The 27,019-nt window shown below is 41.4% G+C and overlaps 1 protein-coding gene across 1 annotated transcript in view; it reads right to left on the bottom strand.

The window, feature by feature from the left end:
- LOC126268099 (methyl farnesoate epoxidase-like) overlaps nt 1–27,019 on the bottom strand; it is a 327,355-nt gene that overhangs the window by 39,469 nt on the left and 260,867 nt on the right. The window contains exon 7 of the mRNA XM_049973607.1: nt 26,310–26,427. Within this exon, the coding sequence (XP_049829564.1) occupies nt 26,310–26,427 (118 nt within the window). The remainder of the gene's footprint in view (nt 1–26,309; nt 26,428–27,019) is intronic.

Genomic DNA, 27,019 nt, shown 5'->3' with positions numbered 1-27,019 from the left:
CTGAGATTATTGAGGGAAAGACTTCTACCAATTCCTTGAACCATGGTATAGATACTAATGAGGAGGAGAAAGTTAATGAGCTTATTATTGGCAAGGGTAAGAGTGGCAGCTTGTAGCAAGGAGGAAGAGAATTTATGTGCAAACAGAAGGGAGCCAAAAGAAGAAGACAGCTCAGAGATAGGTTGTAGAAAGTGGGAATATGACAATACTCAAAGAGATTTGTTACATGAGGATGAAGATGTGGGGGATATTAAGGCAGGACAACCTTTTCTGAAAATAAAAGCCTATGGTAGGGAACAAAATGCTCTTTTGGTCACAGGGAGCGAAATAAGTGCCATAGCTGAGGAATTCCATAATTCTATAAGGGAAAGTAATGAGGTAATGGATGTACCTGTGTTGGGGGTGAAAATTATGGGTGCTACGGGCAAATTGAGCAAAGCTGTCAAGTGACAGATCATTTTAGAATTTGAACTTCAGGCATAAGCTTAGTACAAATTTTTTTTGTGGTTCCTGTACTCAGGGAATTCACTACACTTTGGTGAATATGTGCCATAGCATGTGCAGGGCCCTGAGGTGTAGTAGTGCTATTTCTTCTTTAGTTTTCTACACTTCAGCCTACTCTTTTACTACTCTTTATATCTATTGAAACAACTCCTCTGCTGTCAATCTATCCAGGATTAGGAATGAGTAAACATAACCTGATATGAAAAGTTTTATCCGAAAGTGACAATTTTCATGATGATGAATTAGAGATAGAAGAGTGCTTTGGAATCAACGAGTAGAGGAAAATTGTTTGGGAACATCTTGTTGGGATATGGTAGTAGGAGTATGTTGGAATATTTCTGGTTCAAAGCATACAATTTATACAGGAATAACAAAGAATTTTAGGTATTTGTTTCTGTGTAATAGAATTAATGATTGAAGATATGAAGGAGTCAGTGATGCATAACAAGTTGGAGTGGAGAGTAACTAAGAAGTATGGTTCTTTTGATGATGTGGGTGAATAAAAGTGAAAAGTGTGAGGCCTGAAAGAAGTCAGTAATTTTGATGAACAGTGCTAAGGAAACATATATATTACATAATTGAAGAAATGGAAAAGGAATCAATGGGAATAATAAATAGGGGACAAGGAATAAGTGAAGTAAGATGAGGAATAATGATGTGAAAAGTAGTGTGAGAATTAGATTAAGATGAGTTGAAATAGAATGTATAATTTTGATTTGGAAGACAAGAAGGTAAAATGGATGAATGGGTAGCTCAAGGTAGTACTAAGCATCTAGACGGAGGACTGAATTGCAATATTGATGATGTAATCGAAAGACATGGTTAAAGAGGAATTCTTGCATGTAGGATTTTGTAGTATTTTGTAGTATTGTGATTTGGAATAATGAAGAAGTAAGCTCACAGATGGGCAGAGAAATTTGGAAATATGACGATATATTTAAATTAGTATTTTGATAATCATGTTAGAGTTGTTACATTATATGATGAGAAGCAATAACTTCCAAGATATACAACATATTACAAGAAAAACACATTTGTAAAGTAATAGATGAATGAGAATTCAATTACATAATAAATGCTATAAATGGGACCCGCTGATGTAGAGCAATTAGTGTGAAACACTAGTAAAGACACTCAAAGGTGTTATCAAAAGTGTTGTGTAATATGTATTGTAGGTAAAGATCTGATTGGATATGTCTTAAGTTTTAGAATGGAAATTTATGGTAATTAATTCTTTTGCTTGACTATTTGTACCAATGCATATGTTTTGTATTACTGTTTTTTGGGATCATAAATCCAATAATCTGGAGCTTTTGATATCCTTCAGTAAAAAGACTGTAATATAATCTTTCGTTATTAGTGGATAAATTTAACACTTTTTGTGGTATATAGGACTATTGAGGCTATAACTTGTGAAATATAATTTTAAAATTTAAATTGACATAATCAAAGCCTATAACTAGTGTTAGGTAGATGCGAATTGTCTGTGTCAAGGACATTTTATCTTGTGAGGTTCTTGGGAAAATCTCATGATAAAATGGGGGGGGGGGGGGACGACGACCATGTGATGCCATGACTAAAAAAGAGATATAATTTTCGTCCTTCCTCTTACTATCTTGACTCCATATATATATATATATATATATATATATATATATATATATATATATATATATATATATATAATGGCATTGAATATTTTTATTTGGTTATGTAGTGTAGAACATGAAGTGCTTATTACTATGTTTACTGTGATATTTTCCACACATGTTCCTTATGTAAAGAAATGGATTCTTTTGGTGATATTTCACGTAGTTTGATTGAATGTATTGTGTGAAACGGAATGCGGTAGGCAGAACTTTTGTAAGAACTGCGGATTGAGAGAGGTATCGATAGTTGTCAGGTAGAACAGTGTCTAGCAGACAGTCGCGGATGGCGCATGAGCGTGGTGATACAAAAGCAAGTACAGTGTGTAGTAATGATGTGCATTTAACGTGATATTAATACCAGACTTTCTTGTGTTAGACCGGTTTGAAATTTGACGTTGTAGTATGCACCCACTTTTGGTTCTTCCAGAATTATGCTTGTAGCAGTAACAATGCAGTCGTGAACAAAAAGTATTGTCGTCGGTTTAGAATTGAGTTACATTACCTAAACTGTGAATTTAATATCGCTCATTTTTCTTGATAACGAAATATGGTGTGTGCCAATACACTAACTGCCAAAGTGGAAACTATGAACTGCGTTGCTATGTAAGTGACTATTTTTGCGGGACAGTGTTACCATGAACCACAAATATTAACTGATGATGGACTAACTTCGCAATTGGCAAATTATAGCAACTGGAATGTTAATTTAAACACGTCACTTGGACTGTGCCAAACTATCATGTGTGAAAATTTCAGCTGAACTAATGAGATCTTCAAGTGCTGCATAAACAGTTCCCTTGTTCCAGCCAATGACAAATGAATGCTGCACAACTTATTACCACTGCCAGTTGAAAAAAGGATACACTAATGCCAGGGACACGGCTGGGGGAACCTACAGGATTCATATCAGCAACTTCAAACAGCTTCTACTGCCGTCACCACATTACCCCGACCCAGAACAGATAAAACTTAAAGCTATTCCTCTCTTCAAGAAACCCAATTATAACCAATTTAATTTCTCTCTGTTTTGTAATAGACTTCCTCTTAACGTTTCTCTCTGCAGATAAAAGTATTGTATTGGAAAGACTGTTCACTTTCAGTGATTGTAGAGCCCACCACTAACAGTAGTTACTGCAATCATTTATTTATTTTTGTTTTTCACTGTATTTGTACTAGTAGTTTTATGTGTTGTACGTGTCTTTTGGAAGGGTATGCTTCAATGTGTGCATACAGTAATTTAGGCAAGAGGATTTATGTGTTGCATTGTGAAATGTGGCCAGATGTATAAGTTGAGCCATCTGCCATTGAATTACGCTGACCAATTGTGAAGAAGTAGCATATTCGCCATTGGTTCAAGTTAGCATATTAGATGGAACTTTGAATCTGAGAGCTGTCAACGTACGTGATCTTTTTTTACATTCAACTTAACGTGATATTTCCATTCATTCATGTTCAGATGCAAATTTATCTGGGTATAAATGTTACCAAGTTAGCTTCAGAGCCTTTTACTGTTTTCCACTATCAGAGTATTTTATCATCAGAATTTTAACAGGATTGGGAGACTTCTCATATAGATGTTCGCTTTTGAAGTTTTCGGAAGTATAACAGGTTCTTGGGGTTTATACAGTACTAATTTACTTCATGCAGTTTTTCTTTAAACATTTTTTGATTATAAATTAATGGTCATAGTAAATCTCCAGAGTACTGTTTTCTTCACAGTCGCTAAGATTGGCAGCGACTAACACAGAATATGAGCAGGCCGAAGTCGACTGACTTCTAACGAGTCAGAACTAGGCAAGCCATGTTGCTCTTTCTTAATAGACTACACAAAACGCAATTCTGTTTCTGACGTCACATCTGTCTCACTCTAAGTCTCAAATGCCATCACATGCGCGCTCTAGCATGAAAAACGTGATTTATTGTAAAATTTGGTACTGGAAGATTAAAAACTGTAAGCCATTATACATCATGTTCAACATCGGAACATTTGGGGTATGATTAAACGTTTGCACAGTACCTGGAACGAAACAGGAAAAACCATACAAATGGAAACCCTGGATGTGTGTGAGAGAGAAAAATTTCTAAGCCCTACAGCTGTTGTGGTGTTCCTCAATTTTCTGAAACATTGAGTGGGCTTAGCTGCTGCTGGAGTCAGGGACGTTAGTTTTTCCTCACTCTTCGAAGCACACACTGGTGTCTTAGTACAGACAGAAAATCGGAACAATTACACAAACAGAATTCGAAGCACTGTCATACACACGAGAAAAATGGCTGGAATTTTCTTTGTCCTACAGTAGATGGTCTGGACATGCTCTAAAGCCACAATGATGGATAACAGACAGCATCCTGCTAGAGGAGGGTGGTCTGCTTGGACGTCTCTCCTTGAGCAAAGCAGACATCACATTACTCTCAGACGTCAGAAGACACCTTACTCCCGTTATTCTTTAACCAGTCTGTAAAGGCTCCTATGCCCCGCACAAATGATGTCTTGTGAATGGAGTATTTGCATTGGGACTTACTGAATTTACCTGCCAAACTGATGCTTCTGCCGATTTGGGAACACTGTCCGCCATTTTTTTCTGCATACAGACAATTTATGAGACTTTTAATGGCAAAACTATTTAGTACAGACCTAAAAAGTACATATGACAGACATATTGCACTGACTGTTAAATCCTGCAAAAGTGGTCTACCACCAAAGACACTTCTTCAGTTACACTGCTCTGCTACTGTCGAGGAAAGCTGGGATGTGTCAGCAGGAAACCGATCTTCAACCTCGATGTAATAGTAAACACAATTTGTATCCTGCACCATAGAAAACTATCACTTCTGCATTCTGCATATAGGTATTGACCACCAGACACTCGTACATCTTCACAGAAAACAAGTACAAATTGAAGGAGAAATACACCGAAATGCAGGGGTACCTGCATTTCTTTATCTTGTTGCCACATATGACTTGTCCTGCACCAAGCAGAAGACAGTCATGTACTCCCACATTCAGTGTATTTCTCCCTCAATTTATACATTTTTCCTGTCATTTTTTCATTACTTTGTGTCGCTTATGTTTACGCCATCATGACACCACTTTGCACCACATATTTCAAATTGTTTCTATACGTGGTAGGTAGTACAGAGGTCAACACCCAGCACAAATGTACTATTTTTCTGGTCTGATGTCATAGTACAGCACTGTACTAGAATGCAGTTGCAGCACTCTTGCTCTGTTTACTGTGTCTCACAGATGGTTCAGGAGGAGGGGGGGGGGGGGGGGGGCTTGAGTGGCTTCAGGTCTGCTGCTGGCTTCATGTGGTCATCATGAAGAATGAAGGCTGAGGTATTTTCTGAGAGACAGGATGTATGCCTAGGATAAACACCTGCCCAAGTATGTGCCCTAACCAGCGTCGCACAGCCCGGCAAAAGATATGGGTTGTAGGCTGGCAGCCCTAAAGGGCTTTGTATGATGAGCAAGGGTGACTTCAGTACACAACTCCAGAACGGACCATGTGTTTTACTCTGTGCAGGACTGATCAGGTGTTTTAAACCCTAATAAACAGTATTTACAATGTTTTCCTCCACACTGCCCGCCAATCACCAAACAGACAATTGCGTTATGGAAGGATTCTACTGTATTTCTATTGAGGTTATAGTGATACACACGAGTTGACTGCTATCTTTGATGCTTTTCTGGACAAAAGAGAACCCTCTGCCTCTAAATTTATTTGCATGTGCGTTGAAGAATAACAGAAAGTGGATGGAGTGGTTGGTTAAGATGGAGTTGTAACGAGGTATTACTTAATGGTAGATTTATGACGCATTCTAGAGAGAGGGAGATGTTGCTGCAGCTCATTTAACCATTTTTTTCTGTTGTTCTCTCGGGGTGCATCAGCAGCGTGGCATAACCTACATTCAACTCGTATACAACTGCATGTTCTGTGTGTGACTTAGAGCACTATCTACTTGTGACCGTTAACAGCAAACCTCTCAGTCACAGAGGCCTTCCATCTCATGTGTGATCATGATGCAAGATGTCCGTCCTGTTATGGCATTTTCCTCTATATGAATGAAGATTTATGCAATGTACTCCATTCTCGTACCACATCTTTGGCATAAAATTGAGTCTTCAGTTTCATAACTACAGTGATTCTAAGTTAGCGCCAGGTGTTTGTGAGATACTGCAATCCCCACGTATATATCTGCTTGACAAATGTCCTATTTATGGGGTTAGTGGGGGAATGACTGTTGCTATACATTTATCTGTTTCCTTGTAAGAGATATACTTCATTACTAACGATCATTTTATTGGGGTGTTGAGACCATAGTATAATATCTGAACCATGATCGGATTTGAACAGTGGATGCTATACACCTCTGGGAAGCTACATTGTGCAAGTATCACAAAGACAATGTCTTAAGGAGGTAGTTCTTTCATTTTAAACTTGTCATCATGGTTTTTCATAGACAAACTTGCAAGGAGAAAGTATATCATGCGCTGTAAATGTATTTCTTACACTGGAATATTTACAGTGTCACACTCCACACAACTGATAGGTCGGAAACCGCAACGACCTAACATTACAGCGTGTTTTAAGTGCAGAAGCGTGTAGCCTTAGGAGTGTGCGTGCTTATGTTCTCTCTTACCAATGCCTTCTTGGTAATGACCTCAGACACTAGAACAGTACTTCAGTATTGATAGTGCAGTTAATTTACGTAAAATGCTTCAAACGCCGTCTGTTTGGATCTCCATCATGCACAAAGACCACATGTTTCTTCTTCTTAACCGTCTGTTACATCATCACAAAAAAGGGCTCTGAGCACTATGGGACTTAACATCTGTGGTTATCAGTTCCCTAGAACTTAGAACTACTTCATCCTAACTAGCCTAAGGACATCACAGACATCCATGCCTGAGGCAGGATTCGAACCTGCGACCGTAGCGGTCAGACGGTTCCAGACTGAAGCACCTAGAACCGCAAGGTCACACCAGCCAGCTCATCACAACAGTTTCATATCTATTATACACCGATAATGAATGCTAACCTCCTCGACATGTCCACATCTGGAGAAATATTGGGCTCTTGGATGGGTACCAAGAGTGAGATTGCTGTGGAACAACAGTTACGGACTAGGCTCACTCTGCTCCTTCACGAGACGTGGAATTTAGCCGTCTACTTCTGGTCAGCTGCAGATTTAATCAGTGAGAGAGTCCCAAGGAGAGTTGGTCAAAGACAATGTGAGGAGGTCTTTCAGTCTCTATCCTAAGAATGCTCTGTACTTCGACTGGCATAGAGAAAGAGTATAAATCACACGCTATGATCAAAGTGCTGGAAATGTGTAGTATGCTGTCTGGTATACATTCGAGAATTAACAATAAATGGATGTACTGGACAGTTATCTATTTACATTCGCAGTCTATTATATGGCACTTGCAAAGTAGAGGAATAGCGGCTTAGTGATGATACAGACCCTGGGAAGCACGGTGCCGCATAATTGGGCAGTTTGAAATTACAGTAAAATTGCTAAAATTGATTGCACTACCAACTGTCTTTTCCACCCCATCCATTCGCTGGTACACTGTTGATTACAACATAATAACTGGCTGGTATCGCTTGTTTGAGATGGAGATAGCGGCTTAGTGATGATACAGACTCTGGGAAGCACGGTGCCGCATAATTGGGCAGTTTGAAATTACAGTAAAATTGCTAAAATTGATTGCACTACCAACTGTCTTTTCCACCCCATCCATTCGCTGGTACACTGTTGATTACAACATAATAACTGGCTGGTATCGCTTGTTTGAGATGGAGAAAGAGTCTTGGTGGAGGGCCAACACATTCCAGGGGTGGTTAGCACCAAAACAGTGAGCACGTGCATGACTGCTGTATGAGGAATGAATCAAAATGGAACACCGAGCCATCAGCTACCCCGTCACTGTGCATGATGAGTTTAAATGTAGAGGTCGTCAATTACCTTCAGACAGCTGTTTAGAAACGCTCCCAACGCCGCAAAAGTTCCATTTTCCATACATTTTTCTTTACTTAATATCCTTTCAGTAGATCCAGTTGTTTGGAACATGTTAATGTCAGTTTAGAACCTGACACAAACATCGAATTTGTGGAGGAAGAAACAAAATGTATGGCAGTGTAAAAGCTGCATTATAGGCTGTCTGGACATGTCACAGCAGAAAAAGCAATGTATCACACAACGAAACAGAGACTCTCTCTTGCGACTAATAGTCTGTGGGATACAGTCTTCCTGAGGGGATCAATACCTGTACATTTAATAGGGTCGGCACATATGCTCAATACCAGCACACAGAAGACAGGGACATAGTAATATCTAATCGAGTCCTCTGTCTGATGAAGTTAGCAGTGTTATTATAGTTTGCAATTTTTCATTCTCTTTTGCATTGTGCATGATAGAGAGATTGTTTGGGTGACAGACGCGAATGGACCCTGAGGGACGCAGATCTGCTTTGGTCTGCAGTATGTGATTGAGTTGGGAGACGTTCTGCAATGCAGTAGCAAAATCCTCATTCTTCTCTCAGTTCCCATTCTGTCTTTTATACCACACCCTCGTCTTACAGGAGGAAGCTCCGTCTGGTGCTAGCCTTAAACATTTACATGGTTGGTGGAGGTACGACATACTCCCATTTCCACCAAGTGGTCGACACACGGTCCTGTCGAATTAACTCAGCTTACACTATTTCTGCAGGAGTAGCGTAAGGTGATAGATATAGTGCTCTCTGACTTCTGCTCAGTTCAGACGTAAATGGGAACGATCACATGTACAAAGCTAGAGGCATCGCAGGGTAAAGACTGACAAACAGTCACTGTTTAAACCCACGTTGGAGTTTTACTGTAGCAAATAGTTTCGAAAAATGTTACAAGTTTCGAGATATCAGTGTGCCACAAATATGAACCAGTAGTGGCTGCAGTCATTAAATGACATCTCCACAGGGTTCAACGCAGGTATGTGGTTGGATAGAAAGACTAGATTCCAAATAGCAGGCGCCATTTCTACCAGAAAAATCTGAAAAACTAGTATACATTTCTTACGAACTCAGTCCAGAACTGATTTTTTTAAGTGATTCGTTGCATAGCACACCGTCTACTGTATGTGACTCTTCTCAATCAGCCATCTCCTATAATCCAGTGGATGTTTCATAGAACCTCTGACATGACATTGAGATGGAATGTATTACAAATACTGGATAAATATGTAGAAGCAGCATGAGGGAGTTGTAAATACTGGCTTCATACCAGGTTCCATAGCCGAATCACTTTCTAAATTCGGTGATTCTATTAGAAGATTACTACACAGGTGACACTGACCCACACTTTTGGTCTGTTAATATACACTGCAGCGATCACCATCTATATTCAATGCTGTGGTATTCATGTGGAAGACCACTTCATTTGGAAGCAATACCATACCTCGATTTATAAAGCCAGTATAGTTTTTAAGATAGATACTGGCATGTGTCGGTAGAATCAAGACCGCTTATGACAGTAACATAGTCGATGCAATCGTCTTTTTGACATGTGATGGCTTGTAAGACGATTACATCTCCCTTTCTAAGAGAATGATGCAATTCGCAAGAAAAACTTATGAGACCTGCCCATCCATCGCGGATCTTCGCTCAGTATTGTTTAGTATCGTCAGCATTTGGCATTTAGTTACTGTGCTTAGTGATAAGGGGTTCATGATGGGTTAGCTGTGGCCTTATAACGCAAGAGTGCAAAGAAAATGTCTATGTCCTGTCATAGGGAAAGTACGGATTTGACATGGAAAACTGCAATAGTTGTAGGGGGAGTGAAATACTTTTTTACGTGGAAAATTAGGTCCAGACATAAAAATGGTACAGATATTTCTATTTCCAGGGCCACAGGCGACACGAGCGGATATTTCCAATACTTCTCTCATTCTTGAGTGTTGTCAGATTGAGGTTGCAACTGTAATATTTAATTGTAAGTAGAGTGATATAATATGTGTTGCTGCCTTCCTAGCACGAGTTTGTCTGAGGTGCGGCATTAGCCTGTCGCTGTAATGGTTGAGGTTTCCAGCTTACGGTGTGAGCTGTCCAGAGTGGAGCAGCTGGCTGTGGTACAGGAATGTAGCTGACCCGATCAAGTCACCCTCTAGACGGCTGAATTACGAACTAACAATCAGTATGTGTTGGAAAGCCTTCATGACCGCTTGTGTTCTCCATGCAAATTTGAGAAGATTCAATATGCACATGTGTTTGTGCTGAACCATTGTTCCCTCCCATGTCAATACGCCAAATGACCACGTCTACACATTTCCTCGTCATTATTTGGCTGAGAGAACATCGATTGTTTTGCGTCTTGTGTGCTTCTAGATGGTGAAAGACCGACAGAAGACATGTTCGTTGGCTCTCTAGACATGAGAGACATCTTAGTTGACTTTGAAATCTGTTAAATCACTTAGGTCGGTACTTGTGAGTAGAACTATCATTTTCCTCAATTTTTTTGAGTTGTCACTTAAAGATCTTCGCAGTTATTCGTTGGTTTGTAGCACGCTCCACCTCGCTGCACCTCACTAAAGTTTTGGGTTTGTAGAGAAATAATTTGTGCTCTTTATCTTCGGAATTACACTGTGCAAGCGATCGGTAGCATACCGGTATGTGCTTGACATCGAGAACTACCGCGTAAATGGTATGGTATTCTGGCAAACCATGTGAAAACACATGTGATTTTGTAAATCCAGAACATGGAGATGGGTGTAGAAGCCAAGCAAGCAAGCAGGTCAGGGCCAGAAATGGTAATGCCTTTGTACCGAGGGGAACCGACCTAGCCTTCGTGCAACAATTCGGAGAGTGACACAGTCCGCTGACGGTGCTCTGATCGCATATCAGGCAAGTGTGTGTGGAGGCAGTTGCCTTGTAATGATTGACCGCTGTGGATGACCGATCGGCCTCGTGGAAAATATCTAGCGCTGCGAGGACTATATATAGTGCATTTGCTTTTTCTGTCTGTTTTCACAGAATGTTTGGTGGTTGACTGCTATATGCAGGATGTAGAAGTGATGATTTTGTATGGGACAGGATACAAATTGTGTTAACTACTACCCAGTTGGAGACCGGTTTCACACTGAAAAATACAAGCTTCCGGCAACAGTAGCAGAGCAATGTAATTGAGGAAGTGTCTTTGGTGGGTATAGTCAGTAAGAGCCAATCAGAATACCCCATTCACAAGACATCCACTGTGTGGGGCATAGGAGCCTCTACAGACTGGTTTGAACAAGTCGGGATAAAGTGTCTATGAACGTTCCATGACGTCTGAGAGTAACGTGATGTCTTCTTTGTTCGAGTGTCCTGAGGCACGTCTCAGCAGACCATCCTCCTCTGACAGGATGCTCTCTGTCATCCGCCAATGTGGTTTTAGAGCATCTCCAGACCAGCTGCTGTAGGACACCGAAAATTCTAGACGTTTTTTTCATGTGTAGGACAGTGCTTCGAATTCTGTTTGTGTAATTGTTCTGATTTTCCGTCTGTGCTTGGACACCAGTGCGTGCTTCGAGAAGTGAAGAAAAAATAACGTCCCTGACTCCAGCAGCAGCAAATATAAAGTAAGCCCACTCGATGTTTAAGAAAATTGATGAACACCACAGAAGTTTTTCTCTCGCCCTGGCAGCTAAGACTTGAAGTGTAGATTTCACAGATATTTATTTCGACTTCCAGATTTCAGCGATTTGGTGTGTGAAATCAAATATTGCAGCTGATATCGGTTTCGGAATCTGTTTACCACAAAAGTATCTCAAGAAGTTTTTACAAGTGTGTGGCGATCTGTTTTCAGTCAGTGTTCGAGTGTGGCGGTATACATTCGCAAAAATTGAAGCAAACTACTGTGCAGCTGTGTTTCTGGAAAGTGTATTTACAGACGTATTCAGCTGGATTTAGTAACTCCTGAAGCAGCTTGTGCTGAAAGACAAGGGTATTTCCCACAAAAGCACACGAAGTGTCTCAGGGACAGTATCACGAGTGTTTCGCAATCTTCTTTTAGAGTCTGGGTTCAAGTGTGGCGGTGGTGGTATTCCTCAGAATAAAACGCGTAATTGTTTAAATATTCTCACGTCATCTGCAAAGCTCCTCTCTCTCTCTCTCTCTCTCTCTCTCTCTCTCTCTCTCTCTCTCTGTGTGTGTGTGTGTGTGTGTGTGTGTGTGTGTGTGTGCTATGGTGCATTTAGTTACTGTGATATATTAAGTTATGTATGTGACAATACTGAGCAACACCAGATGCAGTAACTCCTGAAGCAGTTCATTTTCAGCGACAAAGGGTATCTGTGCATGGGGGATGGGAAGGACGACAGCCTCGAGTATTTCCACCACGACAGGAAGTGCTGAGAGCATGGCCCTGCTGCTGCCATGTGACTGTGACATAAGCAGGCGGGCTCCCTGGGCATGCCGTAAGCCGGCATGTTGCCTCTCTTCCAACTGGGCACAGAGGTTCTGGGGGTGAATTATAATGCCTCTTGCACTCAGGAAGTATGACTGACTCGTTTTTTATCGAGTTATCTACGGTTACAGCACACACATTTATTAGCATGAGTTGCAAACCATAACTTAGCCCCATCTTCATTATTTCATTAAGCGTATTTGTCTTTACCAAATTTCATTGCTATCGACTGAGTCCTCAGATGCTAATATACTCCTCTTTTTCCAGCACAGACATCTCGTCCGTTGAACACAGTAAACAATTACGTCCATCCCCCCAGTCCAGCAGCTAGGCACAGAGTGTTTCTCCCACGATCTTCCCCCAGACCGCCATCTTGGATTACGTCATCGGAGGTGAGAGGGCAAGGACGACAGAGTCATGTGGTGACGGTGCTGTGAACTAGGTCAGTAGGACTACGGACCTCATGGTGAATGCCCTGGATGGAGCTACAGTCTATGACAACTCAAATTGTTTAAGTAAGCAATGCATACTTGCTTCAGTTCTATCTGGCTGCCCAGCACACACTGTGTCTTTTCCCCGGCAATTTCCAGATTGACCTTCAGCCAACTGTTCGGAAATGCTCCACGATGCCTCAAAACAAAACAATCATCCAATTTGTGTGTTGTGGGAGGAAGGTTTGTTTGGCGTTGGTCTTACACATCATAATTCTGAAAAAAAAACTCACTATATCCAGTTCTATACACTGAATAGAGTCATACCGACAATTGATGTAGCATATGAAAACGGGGCTCAGTTAACAGGGTAGATTTCTCAAAATTTTTTGGTGTTCACACTGATGACAACTTGAACTAGAAGAAGCATATTACTGAGCTTCTCAAGCAACTAAGTTCAGCTTCTTTTACTCTTCGTATATTTATTTATTTATTTATTTATTTAACCTGGCAATATTAGGGCCATCAGGCCCTCTCTTACATCTAACCAGGCATTCTACTTATTTTACATTCATATGTTTTAGTAGCCATGTTAAACTACATCTAATACAAAAAGTGAAATAAACAATTACAAAGGTACACGTGGAAAAATACATTATTGAAGAGAAAGATTTTAGATGGGAGTGCTGGCAGCAGGGAGTATGAGGGAGACTCATGGTGAAGGTAGGAGAAAAATAGACAGACATGATGAAACATAATTAAGGAAATATAAAGGAAAAGAAGATTGCGTGGCTAATAGAGATAGATGAAGAGGAAGGCATCTCAGGAGCAAGATAGGAGACGCTAGCTTTGCTATTTGACAGATGAGAGGATTGGCCTTGTACATTAATTTTGTGAAGAACTTTATGAGGATGATAGTAGGAAATGCTTCAACTTCTTCTTAAAAGCAACAGGAGATTGAATTTTCCTCAAGGTAAGGGGCAGTTTGTTCCAGAGGCGAACAGCGGCAACTGAGAAGGAGTTTGCAAAAGTTTTTGTTTTGTGAGTGGGCACAGTTAGGATACCGGATAAGAGCGACCTCGTGTTCCGATTATGATGGCATGACAGGTTTTTAATCTCTGAAGCAAGGTACTGGGGTGCTTGCGCGACGAGGAGTCGGTGAAGTAGACATAGAGTGTGGTAGTTACACAGTTTGTCCGGCCGCAGCCACCCTAGCTCGGAGTACGAAGCACTAACATGATCATATCGGCGAATGTTGCAGGTGTAACGCACACAGGCATTCATGGTTAGCTCTAGCCGTCTTTTGTTTTCACTACTCATGCCTTGTTGAATCATATCACAATAGTGGAGGTTCGGTAGAACGAGTGCTTGCACGAGCTGGGGTTTCAAGTCCTGTGGAAATATGTTCTGAAACTTTTTGAGAGCATAGAGACAAGCAGACGTGTTTCGGCACACTGCGACTGTATTTTCTTCCCAGTTGAGATGCTCATCCAAAGTTACACCCAAGTTCTTCACTGTTTTCTGATATGATATTGGAGTACCGTCGAGCAGAATAGGAGGTAGCCGTTCGCGGAAATCTGAACTTATTAATTTCTGATGGGCTATTAAGATTACTTGCGTCTTTTTTGCATTTAATTTAAGCCCCAGGTTTTTCGCCACTACTGAAGACAGATCAGCATTCATCAGAGCGATTGCAGTGTTTACATCTTCAGATCTGACGCTTAGGTAGAGCTGGAGGTCGTCGGCATAGAAATGATATTTACAGGAGGACAAAACCGACGAAATATCGTTGACATATAAAGATAACAAAAGTGGTCCTAAGACTGATCCTTGTGGCACTCCCAAAGAAACATATTTCCAGGAAGATTTTTCATTTACGAAGACAAGACATTGCTGTCTGTCTTTTAACTAGCTTTCAAACCATCTCATTGCACTATCAGAGAAATTAAGCTGTTGCATTTTTCTGAGCAATATGTCAAAGTTAACAGTGTCAAAAGCTTTGCTGAATTCCAGTAGCGTCAATATTGTTGCTTTTCGATTGTCGATGGCATATTTCAGGTCATCAGTTACTTTAATTAGAGCAGTGTTTGTGCTGTGATGTTTACGGAAACCGGATTGAAATTTGTCATATAGACTGAATTCATGCAAGTGTTCAGTGCTTTGGTCATGAACAATATATTCAAGTGCTTTGGAAATAGCAGGCAGTATGCTAATTGGTAGGTAATCACTAGACAGTTGCGGGTTTTCGATCTTAGGGATGGGTCGAATTATGCTTCTTTTCCATGCAGTGGGGTATATTTCGTTCACGAGGGAAAAATTAAATACGTCAGTTAAGACAGGTACTAAGATATCGGCAACATTCTTAATCAAGGTTATACCGATACTGTCGTTGCCTATTGCATCAGAAGAGATTCTCGTTATTGCTTTTGTTGCTGTATTTGTTGTTACATGTTTTAGATGGAAGGTATCGTTGTTAGTTATCCTGTTTGGGGATTCTTGTAGATGGTAATTATCAGCCGTGCTGGTATTCAGAGGTGCAGAGAAGAATTCATTTAATTCGTTAGCTGACACATGAAAAGTAGTTTCAGATTTTGCCTTTCCGACCCCCAAGCTACGGAGATTCTTCCATAGAGTCGTGGGTGTCAGATCGCTGCATACAAGGGAGCGAGCGTGCCTGATTTTGGCATTGCGAATGCATTGTTTCACTCTGTTCCATAGCTTTCTATATTCTTCGAAACGCTCGGGTTTCGGATCTGCCTTGAAACGCCTGTGGGCAGCATCTCTATTAGTCATCATTTGACGTAATTCAGCTGTCAGCCATGGAGCAGGAGATTTTCTTACACGGACTGTGCGCACAGGTGCATGTTTGTCATAGAGGGCAGTGAGTTTATCACCAAGTTCATTAATTTTGCCGTCGATTGTAGGTTCTCTGATTATTTGATGCCATGAGATTTCTGAGCTATCGGCTGTTAGAGCGTCAAGGTCAATACGTTTCATGTTCCTACAAGTTATGTAACGCGATTTGATCCTTGGGGGCTGAACAGAGTAGGCCAGGAATATTACATCATGTGCTGAGAGGCCAGGGGCCGATGATTGACCAACATCTCTTACTTTGTCAGTCTGTTTCGTTGCGATTACGTCTATAAGAGTATGACTGTGCGCCGTATGGTGTGTAGGTTGTAATGGAAGAATGTTCATGGTATTGCAACTAAACAATCTTCTTAGGTTTATTGCGGAGGGAGTGTCTCTTAGCAGGTCTATGTTCAAGTCACCCATTACGATGACATGTTCGTATTGACACTGAAGTGAATGTAATTCCGACTGGAAGGAACTCATTGAGCTTAATTTTGGCGGCTTGTACACGACATCAGTCAAGAATTTCCGACTTTGTATATTTATTTCAATGAACATGAATTCAGCCTCTTTTTCTTCAGCAGGATTTGACGCACATAAGACTTTCGCTTTGAGATCTGTTCGTATATACGCGCCGACCCCGCCACCTCGCTTTTTTGATCTGTCTGCCCTAAGAAATGTGTACCATGGGAGATGAATAGATGCAGAGGTTATGTGTGGTTTCAACCACGTTTCGGATAAGAGGATTACGTGGTAGTTTAGTTGGTTGAAGAGGAGGCTAAGTTCTTCGTAATGCGCAGGTAAAGACTGGATGTTGCAGTGAGCTGCTAAAAGCTCTGACGCGTTCCGCTGAGCAGCCTGGAGTAGGGTGGCAGACTGGTTTGTCCCTTTGTTAGGCACTACCTGTCGAGAGGGGCACTGGCCGGTGTTTCCGCCAAGTGACATAATACTGGGGTGTCCGAGATTTTGCGCGCCCTGTTTGTGACTCCGCGAGTGCAGAAAGAAAGGCGACTGCAAGAGATTTCCTGAGGTTGCGGGAGTATAGAAAATAGATTAGTGGTATTCGGTGCAAGGAGAATATGACCAAAATGGTGACGGCTGTGTGTCACTGAGTATCCTATGTCGTAAGAGGAGAAATGTAATTAGCGTATTTGAAACAGCTTAGGGTAGAAATAAGGGAAAGGGGAGTGATTTAAGAGGCCGATGCTGCCAGCAGAGTGAAGTAAGCTTAATATTTAATAGATTATCGTAGGAATCTAGAATTATATTGAAATTTACTAAAGTGATACTGGTAGTGATTATCGTAGGAAGCTACAATTAGATTTAAATTTGCTAAAGTGATACTGATATTGATTTTTGTTATGAACAATTTAAACCGAAGAGATGGGTGACTAATGAACTAAAGGAGAGACTAATAATTGCAATAGAACTATTACAGAATGGAAGAGAATAAATTGAGAAAATGGAAAAAGTATTAGCAGTAACTAAAATTAAGCAACAGTTAGAGCTACAGACATAAAAAAGAGTAAAATGTTAATACAGTTACAAAAGCAATTAGTTGCAGGTACAAATATGGGTATAATTAAAAAGTTAATACAATTACAAGACTATATCTGAGTATAGGGCTGTTACAATTTGCAAATGGTGTTAAGTTTGCACTTTTGGCTAAAGTAGCTTCACTTAATACTATTCAGTTCTGTCATGTTTGTGACTGTCTTCTTTCCAGCTGCTGTCTTAATGATTACTCTGCCATCCTGAGTCCACATATTCTGAAGACCGAAATGGGATATGGCACTGTTTAAAATCTTTAGCCGCTCGTGTGTCAGATCTTCCCTTATTGTAAGCCCTGCCATTGCTAACTTCTTCTTCTGGGTAAAGATCTCAGCCCTTTTTCGGTACGACACAAATTTAATTATTATTGGACGGGGTTTGGTAGCACCTGGTAGTTTTCGTCCCACCCGGTGGCTCCTGTCAATGTCTGCCTTGGTCACTTCAACCCCTAATTTTTCACGCACAACCTGTATAAGCAGGTTGTCCGTGTCTTCTTCCTTATTTTCTGCTACTCCAAACAGTCGTAGACTATTTCGCCTTTGGTACTGTTCTAGCTCGTCTGTTGCGGCAGATAGTTTCACTTTCAACTCTCGTGCCTTTTTCTCGTATTCAGACACAGACTTTTTTAGTGCTGTAATTTCGGCAGTATTGGCCTCAACAGTTTCACGCATTTTGGCCAATACTGCTGCCGTTACAGTATCTGATATAGTGCACACCTTCCGCCAAGAGCGAGCCCGCCGCACCTGCTGCTTCCCCGCTGCTGGACGCGCTGCTGTTGACTCTTCTGTTTACCATTTTCTCGAAGATATTGGCGGAGCACAGAAAGAAAAATCGCACTACTGCACAGAACACTGTTGTTTAGACGATTTACACTTGTACTAGACAACACGACCTGCCAGAACACCTTCGAATTCGACTAAATTTCTCGAGCCGAACTTAACACGTGTTACACTGCAGCCGCCATGACGCTAGTCTTGGTAATAAACATATCGGCCTTCAAACTTACTTTTCATATTTCCATTCAGTAATGTCTTATGGAATAGTTTTTTGGGGTAACTCACCACTTAGACATAGTGCTTTTATTAGTAGCTTACATCGCAGGCTACGTGCACCCACAATTTTGGTCTGTTGATACACACTCCAGCTATCACTATCTATATTCAATTTCGCGGTATTTGTGTGGAAGACCACTTCATTCGGAAGCAGTATCATACCTTGATTTTCTTGATTTATAAAGCCTATATAGTTTTCAACATGGATATCATTAGCAACACTTGTCTGCACCGGTACAATGAATACTGCTTGTGATAGTAACATAGCTGTTGCAATCGTGTTTTCTTAATAGCTGGCCTCTTATAAGACGATTACGTCTCTGGTCTTAAGACACACTGGTACCACTCGCAAGAAAAACAAATGAGATGTCTCCATCCATTTCATATTTTCACTCTATATTGTTTGGCATTACCAACATTCAGTTATTAGCGAAGTATTGTACTTTGTAAGGGATGTGTGATAGATTTGCTATGATCAGCTGGCTTATAAAGTATGTATGTTTCCCGACATAAACAAAGGAAAATGACTATGTCCTGTTGTAAGGAAGGTATGGATTTGACATGGAAATCTGTGACAGCCGGAAGAGGAATGAAAGGCATTTTTACGTGAAAAATTATGTTCAATCGTAAGAATGCCATAGATATTTATATCTCCTTAGCCTCAGTGGTCAGGGGAGGGTATTTCCGATACTCCGTTCTTTGTCGAATGTCGTCAGATTGAGACTGCGTTCGTAATATTTAATTGTAAGTACAGTGATAAAATATATGTGGTTGGTTTCTTAGGGCGATTCTGCGTGGCGTGCGGGAATGCATATCGGCTCTGACCGGTGGCCAGAACAATCGACATTTCTGGCTTACGGTGGGAGCCGTCCAGGCTGGAGAAGCAGGCTGGGGTACAGGAAGGCATATGACCTCAAGCCGTCACCATCTAGGCTGGTGAAAAGTGAACTAATGCTCAGTATGTATTGGGCAGCCTTCACGATCATATGTGTTCTCCGTGCAAATTTGAGAAGATTCAATGTGGGCGTGTATGTATGTACTGGGCAGTTACTTCCTCCCATGTAAATAGTCCAGCTGACTGCTTCTACACATATCCTATCATTATTAGGTTGAGAGAACATCGAGTGTGGTGTATGTTGTGTGCATCTAGCTGGTGAAAGACAGCTGGAAGACACTTTTGCTGGTTCTCTAGACATGAGAAACACCTTAGTTGACTTTGTAAAATAGAAGGATGAATTGCAATGTGTTATATCACTGATATCGGTGGAACTACCAATTTCCTCTTTTTTTCGGTTTTTACGTAAAGGTCTTCGCAGGCGGGATAAGTTTCTAGTCAGTCAGTGGTTTGCTGCACGTTCCACCTCGCTGCACCTCGCTAAAGTTTCGGGATTCTAGTGAAATAATTTCCACGCTTTATCTTCGGAATTATACGGTGCAAGCGGTCGGTAGCATACCGCTATGGCTATGGCGAAAATGGTATGATATTGTGGAAAACCATGTGAAAACACATGTGTTCTTGTAATCCGAAAGTATGGAGAAGGGTGTGGAAAGAAGATGGCAGTAATCTAGCAAGCAAGCAGGAGAACCAGCCCAGCCTTTGTACAACAGTTCAGAGAGTGATCGCTGTCTGTGGAGGGAGCTGTGATCGCTCATTGGGTTGATGTCTGTGCGGGGGCAGTTGACTTCTGTTAGATCTGTTTGTCTTCGTGGTACATGAAGAGTACGACAGTATGGTGGTCGATAGCTATATGCAGGATGCAAAAGTTCTGATTTTGTATGGTACCGGATACAAATTGTGTGTTTACGAAATCGATATGGGATGTGGTGATATTGTCCTGTTGGAGATCGGTTTCATGCTGATAAAAGTTAAAGCTGTTCTCGACAGCAGCAGAGCAGCGTAACTGCAGAAATGTCTTTTTTCCGTATTTCATGATCTGTAGACTACTTTTGCAGGGTTTAACTGTCAGTGCTAAATGAAAGCTGTATGTTTTTTCGACCTGTACAAAATAGTTTTCCCCCTAACAGTATCGTCTTCGGAAAATGGTGGATAGTGCTCCCACACTGGCAGCAGCAACAGTTTGGCAGCTAAATTAAGCCAAGAGCCAGTCCAATTGCTCCACTCAGACGTCTCTACTCAGAATGCTCCACCCAGAATGCTCCGCTCATAAGACTTCCTTTCTACAAGTTTTAGGAGTCTCTACAAACTCGTTCAAACAAGGCGGGGGAAACGTATCTACGGATAGTTCTGTGACATCCGAGAGTAACGCGATGTCTTCTTTGTTTGAGTATTCAGAGACATGTCTAAGCAGACCATCCACCTTTGGCAGGTTGCTGTCCCACATTTTCCATTGTGGCTTTAGAGCATGTTCAGACCAAAAGCTGTAGGGAATCGAACATTCACCGAAAATTCCAACCATTTTCCTCGTCTGTAGGAGAGTACGTCGAATTCTATTTGTGTAACTGTTCTTTTTTTTGCTGACTGTGCTTACGCACCAGTGTGCACTTCGAGAAGTAAGGAAAATAACGACCCTACCTCCAACAGCAAATATAAAACTCAGCCCACTCACTGTTTCCGAAAAGTGATGAATTCCGTAGCAGCTGTAAAATACAGAAATCTCTCTCTCTCTCTCTCTCTCTCTCTCTCTCTCTCTTTGGCAGTGCCTTCAAACAAGCAGATAGATAAAAGTGGTGAGCGTTCTGTTTAGAGTTTCAGATATATGTATTTTGAGTTCCAAACATCATCGTTTTGGTGTGTAAAATCATATATTGCAGCTGATATCGTTTTCAGGATCTGTTTCCCACAAAAGCGTGTGAAGTGTTCCAGTTAGGTTTCTCAAGTGTGCTGGGACCTTGTTAGAGCCCGTGCTCGATTGTGGCTGTATACATCACAAAACTGAGACAAACTGCAGTGCAACGATCTTTTGTGAAAGTGTATCTACAAATGTATTCAATTGGATTTAGTAACTCCCGGAGCAGCTCGTACTCAAAGACAAGTGTATTTCTCACAAAAGCATGCTAAGTATCTCTGAGGTGGTTTCACAAACGTGCTACTATCTTTTTAGAGTATGTGTTCAAGTTTAGCGGTGGTGGTAATACTTGGGGAATTGTTTAAATATTGTTGCGTCATCTGCAGGCTCTCTCTCTCTCTGTACTATATTAATTTTGTCCCTGTCACATCTTCAAGTTATGTATGTGACAATATTCCGCAACACCAGGTATAATAACTCCTGAAGCAGATCATGTTCAATGACAAAGGTCATCTGTGCACTGCGGATGGGAAGGAGGAAGGTTGCGGGTATTTCCAATGTGACAGGAAGTGCTTTCGCGCACAGCACTGACTGTGTTCTTGTCCTGTCAATTTCCGGTTGAGGGAAGGGCGGGGGAGGGGAGGGTTGGGGGGGGGGTTAGGCTAGTGGAGTTAGCATAATTGCTCTATTTTCTGATCTAAAATTTGAACTTCCCCCAAATTTTGAATTTCCTGCCATGACATCACTGTGTGTTGCCGCCATCTTGGACTTGCCATCTAGAATAAATTTGGCAACAATGCAGATTGGTGTGATGCTGATCTTGCCCTACTACTCGCCTGATCATAACCCATGTAACATTTGGCTGCAGGGTTACCTGAAACATGTTGTCTTCAGTGCTCCATTTTCGAATGTAACTGAATTGAAGGCACGCATTGCATATTGCATTCTGACCATGACCTCAGAGACGTTCCTATCTGTTGTGGAACATGCTGTTTCTCGAGTTCATCTTGTGGCAGAAAACGGTGGAAAGCATGCTGAACATGTCTTTCACCAGCCTCATGACAGTTAGAAACTGTTGTCATCTTGCTTTAAAAATTGACGTCATTTTGCTTTTTATGTAGTTTTTTGCCTCAGGACCATTAAAACCAGATTTTTTCTGTCCGATGTAATACGATCTTGGATAGGCTCACCTGTCTAGCAGTGCCATCACTGTCAACTGCTGAACCTGTGCAGTAATACACATTGAACAATACAGATGGTGTAATGTTCAACTCCAACCACAACCATCGTATTGTGAGTCATCGGTAATGTGTAGCCGACTCCGTTTACAGTAAGACTCTTACAGCGACATTTACTGGTAAAACTTTTGTTACTTTTTTTTGTTCCACGACGTTTCACCCTACATGAATAATATGGTGTTGAAATGTGACGTCATATGAGATGTGGCTCTCTTTCTATAGCGTTTTGAAACTGGAACTTTAATTATGGACACACTGTGTTTTAACCAGAGAGCGGTTATAAACTATCTGGAACAGGTGGTTTACAAACAAGGTATTTAATAATGTTTAGCAGGATGTACTGTCATGTCCACCATTAAAAATTCAGTAATGATCCCAAATGATTGCTGAATGATGAGTCTACTGCAAATTATTACAGGGTGCTTGAGGAATTTAGGTACTAATGAATTGAGGTTCTCTTTATAATTTTTGAATAAATCAGGAGAGCGAGTCTGGCGGTCGAGAGAAGGATCCAGTTACAAGTGTATACCCACAGACAAGTCTGAATCTTGCCAAAACATTCTCACATGCAATTTGCATTTCTGTTTTTGTGGGTTTGAGTTTCTTATCTACTAAAACAAACATAAACCTTTCTTCCCTAGAAGTCTGTCCCATTGATATACGCTTTCCCACAAATCTCACTGCTGTCATTTTCAGGTTTCAATTAGATTTCTGTAACTAGTATTATCTGAGCTTCAACCGTTTTTAGGAATGTTTCAAAATCTGGCACTTTGTTGCGAATGATTCAGCAGTTAAGCACTAGGATTTTAATACTCTACCCTGAGAGGAGTCGGAGTAGCCGTGCGGTTCTAGGCGCTGCCTTCTGGAGCCGGGCGACAGCTACGGTCGCAGTTTCGAATCCTGCCTAGGGTATGGATGTGTATGATGTCCTTAGGATAGTTAGGTTTCATTAGTTCTAAGCTCTAGGCGACTGATGACCTCAGAAGTTAAGTCCCCAGTGCTCAGACCCGTTTATGAGAGGAGCGTTACTATTGATCTTACGCTGATACTTCTGGGTCTCTTACAGTTCTTACACTGCAGAGCCAAAGAAACTGGTACACCTGCCTAATATCCTGTAGAGCCCCCGCGAACACGCGGAAGTGCCACAACAAGACGTGGCATGGACTCGGCTGGAGGGCTGGAGGGAAGTGACACCATGAGTCCTGCAGGGCTGCCCATAAATCCGCAAGAGTACGAAGGGGTGGAAAGCTCTCCTGAACAGAAAATTTCAAGGAATCCCAGATATGATCAATAATGTTCATGTCTGGGAAGACTGGTCACCATCGGACGTGTTTAAGCTCAGAATTGTGTTCCTGGAGTCATTTTGTAGCAATTCTGGACATGTGGGGTGTCGCATTGTCCTGCTGGGAATTGTCCAAGTCCGTCGAATTGCACAATGGACATGGATGGACGCAGGTGATCAGACAGGATGCTTAAGTAAGTATCACCTGTCAGAGTCGTATCTAGACGTATCAAGGGTTCCATATCACTCCAACTGCAAACGCCCCACACTATTACAGAGCCTCCACCAGCTTGAACAGTCCCCTGCTGACTTGCAGGGCCCATGGATTCATGAGGTTGTATCCATAACCGTCCACGTGTATCTGCTCGATAGATTTTGAAACTGGACTCGTTCGACCAGGCAACATGTTTCCAGTCATCAACAGTCCAATGTCGGTGTTGACGGGCCCACGCGAGACGTAAAGCCTTGTTTCGTGCAGCATCAACGGTACATGAGTAGGCCTTCGGTTCCAAAAGCCCATATCGATGATGTTTCATTGAATGGTTCGCACTCTGACACTTGTTGATGGCGCAGCATTGACACCTGCAGTAGTTTGCGGAAGGATTGCACTTCTGTGACTTTGAACGATTCTCTTCAATCGTCGTTCGTCCTGCCCTTGCAGAATCTTTTTCCGCACGCAACAATGTCGGAGATTTGATGTTTTATCGGATTCGTGATATTCGCTGCACACTCGTGAAATGGTCATTCGGGAATATCCCTACATCATATTTACCTCGGAGATGTTGTGTCCCATCGCTCGTGCACCGACTATAATCTCACGTTCAAACTCACTTAAATGTTGGCAACCTATCATTGTAGCAGCAGTAACCGATTTAACGACTGCGCCATACACTTATCTGATGTAGGCTTTGCCGACAACAGCTACATATTCTGCTTTTATACCTGTCTCTGTATTTGAATGCGTGTGCCTATACCAGTTTCTGTGGCGCTTCAGTGTATTGTGTGGACTGAGTGGAGAGTCTGCTACACTGAAAAGCTCTTGTGCATCCAACACATATTCAGGTACACTCATTCGTCTACCTGGGTAGCAGCCTCTGGTGTGTAGAGGAACCCGAACCACTCAGGGGAACCCTACATTTCTCAACGGTATGGGGCAAGTCTAGGAAGTAGCAGCCTAGCTTGTCACAGAACCTTCACACGGACTGGATTAAACCTTCCATGCAACTCAGAACATGGGGGTCATTATCAGTTCTGGGAACAATGTTGAAGATTGTGAGATTCACTGAAAGTCTGCGAACAAAGTTGGTATTCTAGCCTTCTCTGCTGGTTGCTGGAACGATCTAAGTTAGACATCAGAATCCAGACGACATGCATCGTTTCCACCAACGAACGCCGACTGCCAGTTGCAGAAATAACTCTTCAGCATGCCGAATAACATCCACAGGTAGGTATACTGAGTGTACGTGACGTTATTTCACATCTCTTGCTGATAGTTCTCTAAGTGGTAGCATTATGTCTCACATGTTTTTAACTGCCAAAGATTATTAGAGCTCTACCCTTTTATGTTTCCCTCCCCTTGGCTCAGGTTACAGCGTTTCGCCAATAGATGAAGTGAGTCTCACTGGCTTAGTTTCTGTTTCAATGGAAGACAGTGCCTCGAATTTGTTGCTTAAGGGAATTGATGTAAAATTCTAAGTTCTCCCTGGTCTCCAGTCTCCCCTCTACAGGAGTTCACTGACAAGCCACTCACAATCAGATGGACAAATAGTGGTAGATCCGATATTTTCCGTAGAGAAGACATCATTCACAGGAGAGGATATAATCTGAGGTATCTTTGGTATCTCTGGTACATGACTTCTGATACTCCTTCCAACTCACCCATTCGTAGCAGCTTCCAATCACATGACAATAGTTAATGTGATTACCAGCTGCTTACAAAGAGCAAGTAACTCATCCCACGTTAGAGAACAACAATATAGTGGGATTGTATCATGGCACTAATACTGTCCTTTAAACTAATTTTTAGAGCAGATATTCCCAGGTATACATGCGGATATTGGCATCGCTGTGGTATTTTATAGGCAAAGTAATTATTAGGGGTGTGGATATCCGGGTCAGTGCCGTCCTGTAAATATAGTAATTTGGTTAGAAAAACACAGTTTCATTTTTGATCAGTTACCAGGACACCCCAGGGAAACTTGACAGTGTAGAATGGAAATATATTGGATTTTAGTTAGTCATAGATGCAAAAACAGAGTGATCAGGAAGTACAGTTTTGGAAACAAAATTGGTAAGTATGGCAAGCGGGAGGGGAGGGGGGGAGGAGGGGAATCATCATCAATGGCGGCTTTTATAAAAAATCGAGCTTGACAACCTGTGTCCTTGTAAGCTGGCTCATGCTACGCTGAATTACTATACACGTAAACTAAACAATACTGGCACAAAATCTACTGATATATCCTTTCAAGGTTAGTATATCAACTAACGACATTGCAGCATTGTATTTGGTAAGAATAGTTATTAAGACAAAGTAATTAGTGGCTGATGTAGGTTTTGGTAGTTGTGACAGATTAAATGTACAAACCACTGGGAGTCTATAGCCGTGTAGCGTGGTGTCTTCGAGAACCCGCCGAAGTCCACGTATTGGTAACACGTAACACATTCTCTGTGATTCCATTAGGGCAGCTGTGGTGTAAACCAACCTAAAAATAATGAAAGTTTTTGCCATTATATTACTGTTATGAATTCTCAGACTTCATTTTTATGGGAGGTGCATCAAAACATGTGATAAAGGTCAATGCCTAAGTTATTTATCTATCAGTTATATTCAACTACACTATTGAAAAAGAATGCAGTGGTAGAGTAGTACTTTCAAACAAGCAAATAAAAGTATTTCTAACTCAGGATGACTAAATATAGCATGTCGTATAACCATTTGAGTGCTACGCCTCGGAAGAACAAAGTGTTGTTAAGATGTTTATTGATCATGCCACCAAATCGCGAAATCGAAAGATGCAAAATCGGAGCCTGAAATATTCTATTCACAGCTCTCGATACTGCTTCATCGAAGAAGATCACATCACAGTTTCTACTTGCGATCGTTGCATGGGTATAGAAATGACTTGTAGTAGAACTATAGCTCGATCTTAGTGAGGATAATCTGTTGTAAAATAAGGGACCAGTAAAGTTTGTAGGGAGTATAACAATTAACGTTGAAATCAGAAAGAATCTCCATATTAACAATTAAGTGCAAGAATAAAAGCTGTATCTTTATAAATTGTCATGCACCTATTA

The sequence above is a fragment of the Schistocerca gregaria genome, chromosome 4 (assembly GCF_023897955.1).
Source record: "Schistocerca gregaria isolate iqSchGreg1 chromosome 4, iqSchGreg1.2, whole genome shotgun sequence".
Lineage (NCBI taxonomy): Eukaryota > Metazoa > Arthropoda > Insecta > Orthoptera > Acrididae > Schistocerca > Schistocerca gregaria.
Note: the sequence above shows the minus strand (reverse complement) of the source record. Positions and strands in the feature narration are given on the sequence as shown.